A 16218-nucleotide genomic window follows, 5' to 3' on the forward strand; every position below is an offset into this window, starting at 1 on the left:
TCAATAAAGGCAGAAAAGCCAAAAACAAAATCTTAAAAAAATTAATAATAATAATAATAATAATAATAACCATTTCAGGTTAGGTCAACTGGGCCCTTATCCAGAAAAGGTTGAGAACCACTGATTTAACTTGTGCTTTCTATTTTGTAACTTGGTAATTTCAGAATAATTTTGACCTGTACTGTACATATGTTTCTAACTGGGGTAACTGGGTTGTTTTTTCACCTTGAATAAATTATGAATCTGTCTGAACAACATCAAATATATTCACTTTGTCTCACATTTGCATTATGTCATATGTCCTACTTTGGAGTGAACGTTTTCTGTAGTAGTAGTAAAACTTGAAAATCAAACTGGGTTGTTGACATTATGAAACACCCCATTTGCAAATTGAATAAATGGTTAATTGCTTTTATTTTGTAACTTTTTATACAGGGCTGAATAAAAAATAAATAAAAAATAAAAGAGTAGCCCAGACGATGCCTTTAGAAAGTCTGATTTTCAGGAAAAGCATCTCTGCATTTAAGTATTGATTCAGCCTCCCCATGTGATGTCTTTTCTCTGTGTGATGAATAGATATCCATCTTACATTTGTCTGGCTGCTAGGCTACCTCTAACTACCTCGCTGTTATTACCAGGAAATTAGGACAGAGAAAATAAAGAACCCACTGCGCGCGCGTGTGTGTGTGTGTGTGTGTGTGTGTGTGTGTGTGTGTGTGTGTGTGTGTGTGTGTGTGTGTGTGTGTGTGTGTGTGTGTGTGTGTGTGTGTGTGTGTGTGTGTGTGTGTGTGTGTGTGTGTGTGTGTGTGTGTGTGTGTGTGTGTGTGTGTGTGTGTGTGTGTGTGTGTGTGTGTGTGTGTGTGTGTGTGTGCGCGCGCGCGCGCATTTGTACATGAGCTCATGAAGTGTCTAATTTCTTGTCTAATTCACCATTAGCCCTGTCTTCAACTTATTGTGTGTACATAAGTGTATTCTGGCACAGTGCATACTGCATAGGCAACTTTAGTAGATCTCAGCGTATATTGTTTTTAACATTTGATCTAAAATGTTTGTATTACTCTAACACAGCCAATGAGTTCAAATGTAATACACCTGGGAGAAAAACAAACACATTTTAGCTTGAAGAGGGCTTTTAACATAGTGAATGCCTATAAAAATGTACAAGGTAAAAGGTACATTGTTTATTGAATTTGAGTAAAACATAAAGAAACATTATTAAATATTGTCTGTGGATCTGTCTGTCTGTTCCTGTTCCTTATCTGCCAGGTTCTGGAGAAGTTTATGTCTCCTCTGGTCCAGAACCGTGTGATGGCCTACAAAGACTTGCGAACTCTCACCAAATACCAGGTCCTTCTGGCAAGAGATCAATTCCGCAAGAACCCTCCGCCAAACATTACGGTGAAGTGCACATCCCAAACTATGAAGCATTTTCATATACATTATATTATATTTACATTTTATTATATTGAATTATTGGCAGCCTTGTTGGCCCAACATCGACGAAAATGTTGTCTACTTTTATTATGTATTACTTAAATATTGTGGAGTAAATCTGACATGGTGCTACATTTCAGAAACCATTTATCTGTATATTTTCCTGTTGACCTTTAGGGGAGCAAAGCTATGTGCATTATCTACCTACTCTATATGATTACAGTATTCTTATTCGGCAAATGGATTAACCAGAATCACCTGTATTCACCATTATGTTGACTGAAGCGTTATTCATAGTCTGGATTTTCGGTGGTGAGGTGACCACCGAACTACAACATGAGTTGTCACGAGCCGCGGTGAAGAGCAAACCACCGCCACCGCCCCAGCCCTTCTCTCTGTTTTTACTCACCACTGCTCAACGTTATTTCAGCTCCAGTGGTCACCTCACCACCGGAGCGGTGGTCACCTCACCACCGAAAATCCAGACTATGAATGAGCCTTTAAGGAATCTTTAGACGGTGGACAATATTCTTTTGACATTGCAGGCAGGGGTTTGAATCCAGCCTGACTTACAGTATGTCCTTCTTTTCATCCACAGATGCAGCAGAAGGGGGGGTTTGAAGGAGGTTTTGCCCTTTGCATCAGTCTGTTCCATGGCTACGAGCTACTGCTGCAAATGGGGCTCCGATCTCTCTTCTTCTTCTTCCAGGGTATCATGGATGGATCCAGAGGTACAGCACCACCTGAAGGCTTTTACTATTCTTGATTCTTGACTAATCAGTGTTCTATATCGGTGTTATTGTCTCTGGACAGGTTTGGAGGAGTAGCCCGTTTTGATCATAATCCTTCAAATCATTAAGTCTGATTGTTGCACGCACATTCCCACTAGGCCAAGGAAGAAATGCCATCCTACATTTTTCAAATTGGCCTCATGGTGGTGCTATAACAGGCCGATTCACGTCGTTACCTAACTGGACCGATCGGTGTGAAGCTTTGCACGCACACTCCTTAGAGGCCTGCCGGTTCTAGCGCCACCAGGAACTAATTTCTTGATATTACTCCTACAGATTTTGTCCAAACATCACGCCAATCAGTACACAAACTACACATTATCTCTAGTCATGTGATCAAGACTGATCTGTCCGATTTGTCATATTACAAAATGTCTCAAATCATGAACACAGCGTCCGATTGCTTTGAAACTTTGCATGCACGTTCCCACTAGACCGAGGAAGAAATGCCACCCTTTCCACATTGGCCTATTCAGGAGACCGATTACTCCTACAGATTTTGTCCAAACATCACACAAATCGGTACACATTATCTCTATAGTCACGTGATCTGTCTGATTCTTTTTCTTCATATTCTGAAAATATCCATCCTAATTGGCTAACGTTAGCATTTAAAGTTTGCAGGAGTAGCTCGTTTGAAATTCCTCAATTCATGAACAATGTCCCAACAACGCCACCAGGAGGCTGACCGTTGCTTAACACATTTCAAAATATTGTGACTTTTGTAACTCTTGACAGTAATAAAACAAAACAAATGGACACGTAAGACTGTACATTACAGTGTACATTGCTAGGCCGTAGGAGAAGAGACAGCAAAATGTATGAATCTCTTCTGGTCTCAACAATTTGCTACTGATGCATGACATTTCACCACCTATTCTTGAATTTCCTTTAGGTGTACATTTTGCCAAATTATCTATTTAAAAAGTATTATTTGCTTGCTTCTGTGTGGTTGATCAGAGATGTCCAGGACACGGAACGAGCTACAAAGGACTCCTATCTTCATGGACCTTTACAGAGAGATGGAGGCAATGTTTGTCAAGCCATCTGCTGGTACGTGAAAGCTCATTCACGCCATACCATTGTAATGTATTGACTTAATGGCTTCATAATGCCTTTTCAGGGCCTCACCTAATCCTGCTCCTCCTTTGAAACAAACCACTTACTGTACATCTAATCACAACAACCTCTGTCAGTGAGGGAGAATTTACTCAAGTACTGTACTTGAATACAATTTGATATACTTAATTGAGTATGTCCATTTTTCAATACATCTGAGATGCAAATATGGTACTTTTGATTTACTCCACTTCAATTATTTGAAAACTTGAGTCCGATTCTAAAAACGCCTTCTAAATCATGACCCATTTTTTCTGAAAAACTTCAAATATTTATTCAAAAATGACCAATAAATATATGTTGCTATTTACTGTACATAGCAGCAACAACAACACCAAAAGGGGTTCCCGGATTGAAAGGTATAGTTGCGTATATAGGGCTTCCCAGTCTAATCATTTGCCTGTATTTGTAACATACAACAGTCAAATAAAGAGTAAGAAAGTGGAAAATTGTCACAGATATGTTAAGGAGGAATCAATAAATAAGTTAAGAAATTATGTATACAGAAGGGGTAAATGATGCATATGAGTGATTTCTGAATTGTTTTCTATTACATTATGATAAACAATGCCCCACAACACAATATATACCCTAACTCTAGCCCAACAATAACAATAGTTATAATAAAAAATAAAAAGCCCTGGATAACACAAGGTTTACAAAATGCATGCCCTAGTTATGGAATTCACAAAGCCAGGAGTTGAAGAGTTGTACAACAGTGTTTCAAAGAAAAAAAGTGTTTAAAAAGAAAAAAGAAATGAATTGGAGGATTGAATTTCATTTTTTTTCTTCGTTCTTTTTGTTTTGTTTTTGATCTCTTATATAGATCTTGTTTGGTCTCTCTCATTATTTCGATGTAATCATGGTGAAGTCAGGTAATGGCTGGTAGCAGTGCATCAATTATGTGATTTGTTTAATGATAGATAGCGGCAGGTATTAATAAGATTTATCATCTTCCTGCTCCTTTTCTTTCTTTTATAGAAAATGTAAAAACTAAAGTAGTAATAAAATGATAATCATGTAAAACCATAAATGAAACGAAAGAAAGTAGAAATGCGTTAAGTTAAGTTACTTTGTAGATTTAGATGATTACAAAACATACTGTACATTAACAAATTAAGCTCTATTTTATACTTTTTAAAAACATCAGATCTACAAGCTCACAACACGTTGCGATGTGTTGTGAGGTTTGTAGATCTTTTCTTTTGAATCCAGTCCAATTTTGACTTTAAAGTACCTCTTCCAACACTGCTCTCTACCATTAATACTTCTAGGTCCAGATGAGACTTTCATTTACAGTCATCCTAAACTGCTCAAACTGGAGGAAGTGGTCGTTCAGCACTTCAGACAGTGCTCTGAGAACGTGGGGGACAACAATGGTGATTAGTGTTTATTTCTCTCTCTCATCTATTTTCTGAGAAGCACTTTGGAAAACGAATAACCTATTGAAACCACACTGAAACCACTCTCTTCTCTCTTGCTGGTGTTCAGGGTCAGGTCCAGCCTCTGTCAGTGAACCTCGGAAAGTAAGCACACGTGTGATGATCTTCTCGTCGTTCCGCGAGAGCGTGCAGGAGATTGCGGCCATGTTGAACCGCCATCTGCCGCTGATCAGGGTCATGACCTTCATGGGCCAGGCCGCAGGGAAAGGGGTTAAAGGTTTCACTCAGAAGGATCAGTTGGAGGTAGAGACCAAATGCATCATCTCACTTTACCAAACATGTTTACAGCTGGTAAGAGCTGGTTGCAGTTTATCACAGATGATATGCTTGTTTTTGTATCAACCACCATCTCACTAATTAGGATTTGCTTCCTCTTTTAGCCCTGTTCTTATAGGACGTTTATTCTATTGCCAAGTCTGTTCACATCGTTGTTTATATTTAGGCAATTTCCAAAGTGCTTATAGTTCAAATTAAATACAATGGCATGCAAATACAGGCATTGGCATCAAGGAATTTAGAATGAAATTAAAACAAACTTTATGAGGATAAGACTTTATTGATAACATAACATTAATAAAATAAATATGCTCTGAAAATGCATGCAGCTTTCTGACCACGTAATGTGTTAAGAGGTGAGATGGATGGCCTGTGAATACTTTAGAGATTTTCAAGTGGGTCCTGATCCAGAAAAGGTTGTAGGGAACCACTGACCTAGTGAATCACAGAGGATCAATCTGCATGCTGAAGCAGATGGAGTCTCAGAGACACTTGAGTATTTCCCGTGATATTTCATGATATCACGGGAGAAGGACATCAGACACTCAAGTTAGTGGTGCAGCATATTATGCTCATAGCAGAAACCTTAATGTCACGGTCATAAGCTGCACATAAAACAATAGATGTAACTGTATGCATACAGTACCAGGTCAGCATCAAGTGGTGTCTTAAGTCTACAATATTCAGATTGCCAGAACATATCATAAAACCAATGATGAATGACAGCCTCAAGTGACGTCACATGCATATTGTAATAATCTAGTCAGTCTAGTACATGACGCATGCTTGGAAAGTCCTTACCTAACCGAGAATAGAAACAATATTCCACAATCCACTCGGGTATACATTACCATTTGCTAATTTATTCTCCCATTATATTCTGTATATTCCTTTTCCTGTATATTTTCCCTTTGGCTCCTGCATATATTTATCCTACCCCAAGATGCAATTATAATTAAATTGTCTGCATACAGTATATTAATACGTTTTCTTTTTTTTTACACAAATATATTACACTATTTCTATGAGTACACACTGTACAGACTTTCCACAGCTGATACACACTTCACTATATTACTTACTATTGCTGCTAAGAGTTTACAGCACTTTGTTTGATTATATAGTGTTTTGTTCACAGAACTGCACACACACACACACACAGTCACACACAGACACGCAGACACGTCACACACACACTTGGCACAATGTCACACCAACATTTGACTGCACATAATGTGTATGGGTTTGTCCCATAGTAGCACAGAGTAGTTCCTTTGCCAGCCATAGCTGGTTTATTATCGTTCTCTTTATTGGCTCACTAATGTTTTTTCTCTGCAGACAGTCTTTAACATTCCTTTCCTAATGAATATTAATAATAGCAAACAAGACCTGGGTCAGCTTAGTGGTCCAGGCACCTTGGCTGGTAATCCAGCATGACGGTGTGTCGCGGATTCGAGTCCCGATCCCGACGAACTTTGCTGTGTGTCTTCCTAGGGGTGTGCTGAAATATCGATATGGCGATATATATCGATACGTCCTCCCGCGATAAATAATCGATATTGATTATTAAAATATCGATATTTTTTTGAAATTTGAAATGTTGTTCATAATGAAGTGATGAACAACATGTTTAGAAAAGGAGGAAATGACAGCTAAAATAAGCAAATCCCACTCAGATTCTACAGCAACCAGAAGTACTGAATTACTGGATGGTGATTTGTCCAAAGTCTCCAAACAGCTTTGTGGGAATACAAAATGCTGCATTTTTTCAGTTCCAAGTATTTTGTAGTTGCAGATATCGTGATATATCGTTGATGAAATTTCATACAATATATCGATATATCGCAAATATCGCAATATATCGAATATCGTGATATTATCGTTATCGAGGGCCTAATATCGCGATATATATCGTATCGTGAGGAAGCCATATCGTCCCACCCCTATGTCTTCCCCCCCATCTCTCTCCCTGTTTCCTGTCTACCTACTGTTATCTATCAATAAAGGCAAAAAGCCCCCAAAACAGTAGGTGATGATAGGGCCTGACTCCTACAGTGCAGTAGGTGATGATAGGGCCTGACTCCTACAGTGCAGTAGGTGATGATAGGGCCTGACTCCTAGAGTACAGTAGGTGATGATAGGGCCTGACTCCTACAGTGCAGTAGGTGATGACAGGGCCTGACTCCTACAGTGCAGTAGGTGATGATAGGGCCTGACTCCCACAGTGCAGTAGGTGATGATAGGGCCTGACTCCTACAGTACAGTAGGTGATGATGGGGCCTGACTCCTAGAGTACAGTAGGTGATGATAGGGCCTGACACCTACAGTGCAGTAGGTGATGATAGGGCCTGACTCCTACAGTGCAGTAGGTGATGATAGGGCCTGACTCCTACAGTGCAGTAGGTGATGATAGGGCCTGACTCCTACAGTGCAGTAGGTGATGATAGGGCCTGACTCCTACAGTGCAGTAGGTGATGACAGGGCCTGACTCCTACAGTGCAGTAGGTGATGACAGGGCCTGACTCCTACAGTGCAGTAGGTGATGATAGGGCCTGACTCCTACAGTGCAGTAGGTGATGACAGGGCCTGACTCCTACAGTGCAGTAGGTGATGATAGGGCCTGACTCCTACAGTACAGTAGGTGATGATAGGGCCTGACTCCTACAGTGCAGTAGGTGATGATAGGGCCTGACTCCTACAGTGCAGTAGGTGATGATAGGGCCTGACTCCCACAGTGCAGTAGGTGATGATAGGGCCTGACTCCTACAGTACAGTAGGTGATGATAGGGCCTGACTCCTACAGTGCAGTAGGTGATGATAGGGCCTGACTCCTACAGTACAGTAGGTGGTGATAGGGCCTGACTCTACAGTGCAGTAGGTGATGACAGGGCCTGACTCCTACAGTGCAGTAGGTGATGACAGGGCCTGACTCCTACAGTACAGTAGGTGATGATAGGGCCTGACTCCTTGCCCTCTAGGAATAAATGTGTTCTACATTGTATCTCCTAGTTTTGCTATTTGTGCCCTCTATGTTTTGGGACATTCGAGCCCGTTAAACCACTTTCACTCATTTGCAAGAATTGTCAAAATAGCGAATCTACAAGCTCACAGCCTCACAATGCAACATTTTTTGAGCTTGTAGATATTTGTGAATATTGTTGATTTTTTTAAATAGAGGGCATAAGTGGTTAAGTATACTAATCCTTTTTATTTATTTTGTTTCTTATATATTTGTCCACATATTTGGCCATTGGTCACAAAAAAATGTTTGAGCGGGGACATATTTGACACGATAGCACACATTTGTATTTATTTATATAGTGCCAAAAGTTATCTCATGCCACTTTACCTATAGAGCAGGTCAAGACCTAGGCCCTCATTTATCAACCGTGCGTACGCCAAAATATGGGTGTACGCCGAAATTACCGCAATTTTCGGCATTTACCATTTGCGCCAACGTTTGATTTTGAACTTGAGCCAAGACAAAAACCACGTCTGGTCGGGAGCTGTCGTACGCTTTGTCCTCACCTGTTTTTCTGTCGTAGAACAGCGGAGCAGCATTGTTTGACCAGCTGAGAGGCTGTCACAGGCATCTAAACATATGTATTCACTCCTAAAATGTTTATATAAAACTGTATAGGTATATATGGGCTAAATACATATAAGATGTGTCTTTGTGTCATATGAAATTAGTAGGAGATTTCCAACTTTACAAGTAATTAAAATCGCGCAATTAAAAACAATGTTTTGCCAATGTTGCAAGCCATTTAAACAGTGTTTTGCATGAGCGCATACATGCGAGGATTTGGGCTGTCTGTGCTGAAATATTTCCATGACGGGACGTTGGAGAGTAGGCTACTATAGGCTAGTGCAGCTGCGGAGAGTCCCAACGTGGGTAGCCTATACTGTAGCCTAATCTACAGCAGGCCAATGTCTTTCTGGAGTTACTGTATGTGCAATCTCCTCCTCGTTTAATAAACCTGACGCGTCGCTCGAATGCCAAATGTACCGTGCCAGCGCAAGTGGGAACAGGCAACAGCATCGGAGATAGGTAGGCTATACCCAGCCAGCCCACCACCACCAGTGCCCAGCCACTGCAGCGACTGCGAGGCAATCTAAATACTGTCGAACGTGCGGTGCATGGTCAGTTGGTCACGGTCACGGACGGACCACAGTGATAGAGAGAGACAGACAGACAGGACAGGAGGAGCACCTATGCAAAACAGCAGCGTGTGTGTGCCTATTTGTTATTTAATTCATGGTTCACAGGTTCAGGTTTTCGTTCACTAATATATCTTGTTGTATATTAAATTAAAAAGACTTTAATAATTTAATATACAACTAACAACACACAGTGACAGTTGCTTCTTGCTTGCAAATTGCGATATGTGCGTGCGTGCGTGCGGGGGGTGGGTGAGGCAGGCAGCAAGGGAAGCGAAGCGAGAGGAGAAACAGACAGGGTAGGCCTTTATACAGCTTTATTTAATTCATGCAGGTTTATTTATTTAAGATACAACAAGTTGCAAGTTGCCTTAGTTGCGTGTGCGTGCGTCTGTGTATGAGAGAGGGGGCAGCGAGGGAACCTTTTTTTTCTTCCTGTAACCATGGTTTCCAGGTCGTATGGCAGTTGTTCATGTCGCAAAAACGAGGGCGAGGCTTGATTTCATAGGGCGTGCCAGATAGATTTCAGCCGTCACATTTATTAACGTCGGAACGAAATTAAGGAAGAAACAGCTGTCTGCGATCACTTTGTAAATGCCGACCCGACGTGGGTGTACTACGAATCCTACACTCGAATTTGGGGCAGATTTTACACTCGATTGATAAATGAGGGCCCTAGTCTCTCGAGACAGACTGTTGACCACGTCAACATGCACTGTTTTGCCAATGGGTACCCAGATTGGTCAAGACCATACTTCTAACAATAACTATGATAACAGTCTGCCACCATAGTCCACAGACATCCTCAGCAAAGTATTGAATATATCTGAACGACATTTGCTTCAATGGGATCAATGTCTTGGTAGGACACCTAAATACTTTTGAGCAAGTAGTTGAAGGATTTACCACTTTTATCAGTGGGATTTAAAATAAAAATGTGATTGTAATTAAAACACCCGCTTGCACTCCAGGTGGTACGTCAGTTCCGCGAGGGGGGCTTCAACACGATCGTGTCGACCTGTGTCGGGGAGGAGGGTCTGGACATCGGGGAGGTGGACCTCATCATTGTTTTTGATGCTCAGAAGAGCCCCGTCCGCCTGGTGCAGCGCATGGGTCGCACTGGACGCAAGCGGCAGGGACGGATCGTAGTCATCCTGGCAGAGGGACGTGAAGAGAAGGTGAGTGAACAAAAATAGCAGATTTACAAGCTCACAACACAAGTAGATCTGCTATAGGGGCGCTACCGCTATATACAGCTTTTGTCCCCACACGTCTCAGGATTTTCCATTGACAATGAAAGGGGAATTCAGGTCAAATATCCGCTAAATCTTGTCCACACACATCTCAAGATTTGTGACAATGAAAGGAGAAAATAGGTAAAATAGGTATATTAAACATCCAAACATTAAACGCACTTGAAAATGAAGGAAAAACTTCATATGTAGACGAGCAAGTCAGCTAACCAATCACAAGCAACAGGCATTCTGATTGGCCAGTATGAGATGATGCATGATGATGTAAGATGATAAGAACTCCAGTTGATGGCCATGCTTTCCAACAAACAACATTTTATGCATTGTCACTGAGAAGTATGGGTGGGAGGGATTGGGGGTTTTCTTTTTGTCTGCTTTATTTGTTCTTTATTTTTTCCCCTTTTGTTTTTCATAAAAGAAAAAATTAGAATGCATACTGTACCAAATTTATAACCTGTTCTTAATAAAACGTATTTGACGGTTTGAAGGAGGAACCGCCTTTTTTTCCATACGTTTGATCCTGTGATCTGTGAGCACCATTGAGACTTTTAACTGTTAACCTTTTTATACAGGATCTCCTGCGAGCACCTGGTTGTTCTGTTTTTCCTGACGTCAAACTACTGTACATGTCTAATGCCTTTCTCACAGACCTACAACCAAAGCCAGTTCACCAAGCGCAGTATGGACAAGTCTATCGTTGACTTCAGGAACAGTTTCCACATGTACCCCAACAGCACCCGTATGCTACCTGACGGAGTGAATCCTGTGCTGCATAAGATGCACATTACCTGTGGTCAGTTTGACCACGGCGAGAAAAGCAGGCACTCCATCAGAAGATCCAATTTTGATGGACGGGACTCGCTTATCCACCCTCAAAACCTGGGTAGGTGTTGGTAGGCAGGGGTGACCATGGGTCATTCTGCAACAGATGGATAACTGACTCTGGTTTAACTTGAATCACTGTGTGCGTGTGCGTGTGCGTGTGCGTGCGTGACGTGTGTGTGTGTGTGTGTGCGTGCGTGCGTGCGTGTAGACCAACAGGACAGTGTTAAGCACGATGGATTCCTCAGCCCCACAGAGTATTCCCTGTGGGCTTCTACAATGAGACTGGAGGAAGATGAGGCTCACCCAACCCTGAGAAAATCTAATTTCCTGTCTCTGCCGAATGACATGCCACAGGTTCAGCCTTACCTTCCTCTGTTGAATTTGAGGGGTCTCTCATCTCATTTCGCGAATTAATATTATATTTTACAATCCACTTTGAAAAACAGTTAACCATTGGTTGACACTGTCAGCATTGAGAGCCATATTGAATTAGTTTGACATAACAAATACATAAGAGCTAGGAATGTGACTATTTAAACTAAAGCATCACTCACAATTATGTAGAGCATAATTGTGAAGAGCATAATTGTGATTTGTGATGTTTAAAAAAAGAAGAAACAACTATGCAGGTTCGAAATGGATTGAAGTGTTGAACTGAACACACTATTTTTAATACAGTTGAAGAACATTGCAGACAGAGGTAATGCAGCTTACATGGATGTTTAGCATGTGACTTTTATTTACTTTGAAAGAGATATGCTATGTACTTAATTTTATGTATTATTTGTATGCATTATTGGCTACTACATTATTAGGCCAGCAACTGTTAAATATATAATATGTTTTTAATATAATAAAACCTCTTAATTTATAGCTCATTAGATTGTATACATCCATGTGTCGTAGAATACATGTACGTGATAATCTTGAAACCATAATTATTTCTCTCACATAATCATCCCTACTCTGATTTGACGTTATCTTATGCTCCGAAGGAGCTGGTTTCCGAGCGTGGCCCACCATCCAGAGAGCTGTCCTTGTGGGAGTGGAGACACTGGCAGAACCGAGTGCTGCCCACCCACTTTGTGGACCACTCCCTGCGGTGTCAGCACTTCATCAAGGTGATGGAGTTCGTAGACCACATGAGAGAGAACAAAGAGGTGAGAACATGCTACTAGGACTGCAACCAACAGCTAACGACTATATTCTTAGCAATTATTTTATTATTATTATTTATTTAATACAGTGGTCTCACACAACAATAGGGAAAATAGCCAATCTACAACCTCACAACGCAGACTGTGCTGTAGAATTACTTCTTAAATAATCAAATTATATTCAATAGTGAATTGTTCCCTTTGATCTTTTTATTATTATTATTATTATATTATTATTATTTTATTTTTTTGCCAGGTGCTTGAAAAGTGCCTGGACTACATTCGCTACAGTACTTCTCTACTAGTGACCGTACTGACGACCTTAGTGGACACTTTTTCTCTAAGCCAATGGGAGACTTTTTTTCTTGTGATATATTAGTGGGCTTAGGTCATGGTTAGTCAGCCATAATATCGTCTTTCTACACTTCCTTGTAATCAAAACTGAAATTCAGCGTTGAAATCCGCTTAGTTGGCTGGAGTTCCACAGGGCTTTATACTAGGCCTGTGCCTTTCTTTTAGTGACTATTTGCTCTGGATAGATTTTAATGTCCAGGTGTCTGACGTTTGTTTGTTTCACGTACTACAACAAGCGGAATCAAACGGTCAATATCTAATTTAAAATGTCAAAGGAATTACCTTTAATACAACTTCCATTATCATGATGACGTCTCTTCAGCTTGCTCAGAGTTGACAGATACCAGCAAAGGTACCAGCAAAGTTAATTAGGCTTTAATCTATTTTCTTTTCTTTTCTTATGGCCTACATTTGCAGAGACTTGCCTATATAAAAGAGCAGTCCAGTGTGGAAGTAACCTTTTGTCCACCCTAGATGTATTAATGTAACCCTCCCCCACACACACACACACACACACACACACACACACACACACACACGTCCACCACGCTTCACCTTCCTTCTGCCCCCTTTGACCGCTGCTGTTATTTCTTTTTTATATATTTCTTTACATTGATTGCTCAACCTCATTTTCTTTCTACTTCCCATTATGACGAGGAGATACACAGGGCAGGCAGGGAGGCCTCTAACCCTGTGGTTATGTTAACAGTTCTCTGAACTGTTACATAAAGCCAGGAAGCACAAAGTAGGTCATGCTAGAGTGACCTATATCTATACCAGGGGTGGGCAACTTTGATGATAGAGAGGGCCACAATAGTTCCACATTCACTTCAGAGGGCCACATTGCATACTGTAATGCAGAAACCTCTTATCTCCATATTTAAACCTTTTTCCTAATTAATGCCCTACTTTTTGTCATTCTTTGTCACACAAAAGTAGCAAAAATAGCTGATCTACAAGCTTAAAACGTGTTGCAGTGCAATGCGTTTTGAGCTTGTAGATCTGCTATTTTTGAATTATTTTTGAGGGGCACTAGCCCCTATAAACAGCTATAGTGTAGATTCTGTCTTAACACAAACATTAAATGCCATTGACAATCTGAATGAATGGAGAATTTACGTCATATGTGTCTGAGCAAATCGGCTGTTGGTATGTCTGTCGGTATGTTGGTGGAAACCCTTGGCCAATAAGGGACCACCATTCTTGGTGACGTAACTAAGGTATGTTTCAAGGTTGGTATAAGGTCAATAATTGATTAGAGCGCCCCTCACTTCACACAGGTCAGTGTGATTTTTTTTAATTAGAATCCTGAAAAGCACCAAGTCTCTGTATGTATCGTGTGTACGTCTGTAATCCACGTAACTCGAGAACTGTTCGCCCCACCAACTTCAAATTTGACACACACGTTCCACATAGACTCCATATTTGGGCATGCCTGACAAAGAACTCCATATATGGGAATTAAAGGGACAAAGACATGGGTGGGGCATTCATTTCCAACTTGCATCGTTCCAAGTAGGCAGTGCCCAACGGGCACCGCTCTAGAGGCTCTCGACACGGACCCTGGACAGGGCCCAAATTAGCAAATTGATCACACCTGATCACCCCTAAATCCCCATATATGGAGCTGTTTTGACATCACAATGATGTTCTGACATCTGCATAGACTCCATATTTGGGCATGCCTGATAAAAAACTCCATATATGGGCAAAAAAGGGATACAGACATAATAACTGGGTGTGGCATTCATTTCCAACTTGCATCGTTCCAAGTAGGCCAGTGCCCAATGGGCACCGCTCTAGTTTTTATTGAATTACTTGCGCAAGCAGAGCGCGCAAGTACTAGTTTCGCCGGACGATGCGTATGCACCGTCCCAGCAAATGACGTAATGACTACTTGTGCCTGATACGGCAGTGGTGCCAGACTACATACATGTATACATAGGAGCATTACCTCTAATCCTCCCGACACTAAAACATATCGTCATTACGTCACCATCGAAAACCAATTACACTCTGGCATTGGGACCTTTAATCCACATCTTTATTACGTCATCATTGAGAGCTAGTCATCATTGAGAGCTAGCATATGACGCCAGTTATACCCTGACGTCATATGCTGGGACGGTGCATACGCATCAAAAGTAACCACAGTATACCGCTAATCAAATTACATATACATAATACATATACATAGAGGCATTTCCTTTAATCCACCCGACACTGATCGAGATATACGTCACCATCGAAGGCATTGGGTCCTTTAATCCACATCTTTATTACGTCATCATTGAGAGCTAGTCATCATTGAGAGCTAGCTATACCAGTTATACCCTGATGTCATATGCTGGGACGGTGCATACGCATCAAAAGTAACCACAGTATACCGCTAATCAACTTACAAATCACATATACATATACATAGAGGCATTTCCTTTAATCCACCCGACACTGATCGAGATATATGTCACCATCGAAGGCATTGGGTCCTTTAATCCACATCTTTATTACGATATAACTTCATAACTTTTTTACGTGCAAAAAGTAGGTACGTAGCAAATAGCTAAACCTAATAATTCAATATTTCAATCGTTCTTTCAAAGAGAAAGCTGAGATTTGACAGTTTGTAGCGGTCGACAGTATTTGCGCGCTCTGCTTGCGCACTAGTAGGCCATGTGCAACAAGCAAGTAGGCACTCGACAGAGTGCAGTTCTAGTTTCAAATGCATTTAGTTATACTTATGTTAACTTTACGAACGTAAATATACAGTACATTTTTAATACTAGTCATTAAGCTACTAATATAGACTTGAGTAATTAAAGTGGGTCATGTTTGGAATTGTAACAGCTGAAATCAATAATATCAGTATTCCGATATGAACCTGCGAGACGCATTAAGTGAAGGTGGGGGCTGCATGTGACCCCCGGGCAGCCAGTTGCCCATGTATGATCTAACTATATGTTCTGTGGCACACATTGGCTTGAGGATAGGAAAGTTAGACGGAACAGGAAGTATGAAACTGGGAACATAAATGTTTTAACTAATGATTATGATAAGAATGGATGGAACACCTAAAGAAATAGAGGAGGCAACAGTAACAGTTAATTATTAGACCAGTGAATCTCAACCTTTTTCAAATCAAGGATACCCAGTTTGATATGCATTAGACCACAGTAAACTTACTGTAAAATTATGATTGTTAATTTAACTCTAAAAATATACAAATGGAACTGCAGGGGTCCATTTGGTTCCATTTGTACACTGTCAGAGTTACAAATGGATAAATTAACATTGTTCATTGTTCATTATACTGTGTGTAAATTAGTCAAAACTGTAAACCGCATGTGATAATAATAATAATACATTTTATTTATAAGGGGCCTTTCAGGGAACTCCGGGTGCGACT

The 16218-nt window shown here is 40.8% G+C and overlaps 1 protein-coding gene across 2 annotated transcripts in view; it reads left to right on the top strand.

Moving 5' to 3' along the window:
• fancm (FA complementation group M) overlaps positions 1–16218 on the top strand; it is a gene marked incomplete at its 5' end in the record, with an annotated part of 57667 nt that overhangs the window by 28808 nt on the left and 12641 nt on the right. For both annotated transcript variants that reach the window (XM_079528741.1, XM_079528740.1), the window contains 9 exons: positions 1267–1398; positions 2033–2165; positions 3186–3278; positions 4619–4723; positions 4836–5029; positions 10195–10401; positions 11125–11359; positions 11510–11655; positions 12297–12461. In XM_079528741.1, coding sequence (XP_079384867.1) covers positions 1267–1398; positions 2033–2165; positions 3186–3278; positions 4619–4723; positions 4836–5029; positions 10195–10401; positions 11125–11359; positions 11510–11655; positions 12297–12461 — 1410 coding nt within the window. The remainder of the gene's footprint in view (positions 1–1266; positions 1399–2032; positions 2166–3185; positions 3279–4618; positions 4724–4835; positions 5030–10194; positions 10402–11124; positions 11360–11509; positions 11656–12296; positions 12462–16218) is intronic.

Source organism: Electrona antarctica, assembly GCF_951216825.1.
Source record: "Electrona antarctica genome assembly, chromosome: 18".
NCBI lineage: Eukaryota > Metazoa > Chordata > Actinopteri > Myctophiformes > Myctophidae > Electrona > Electrona antarctica.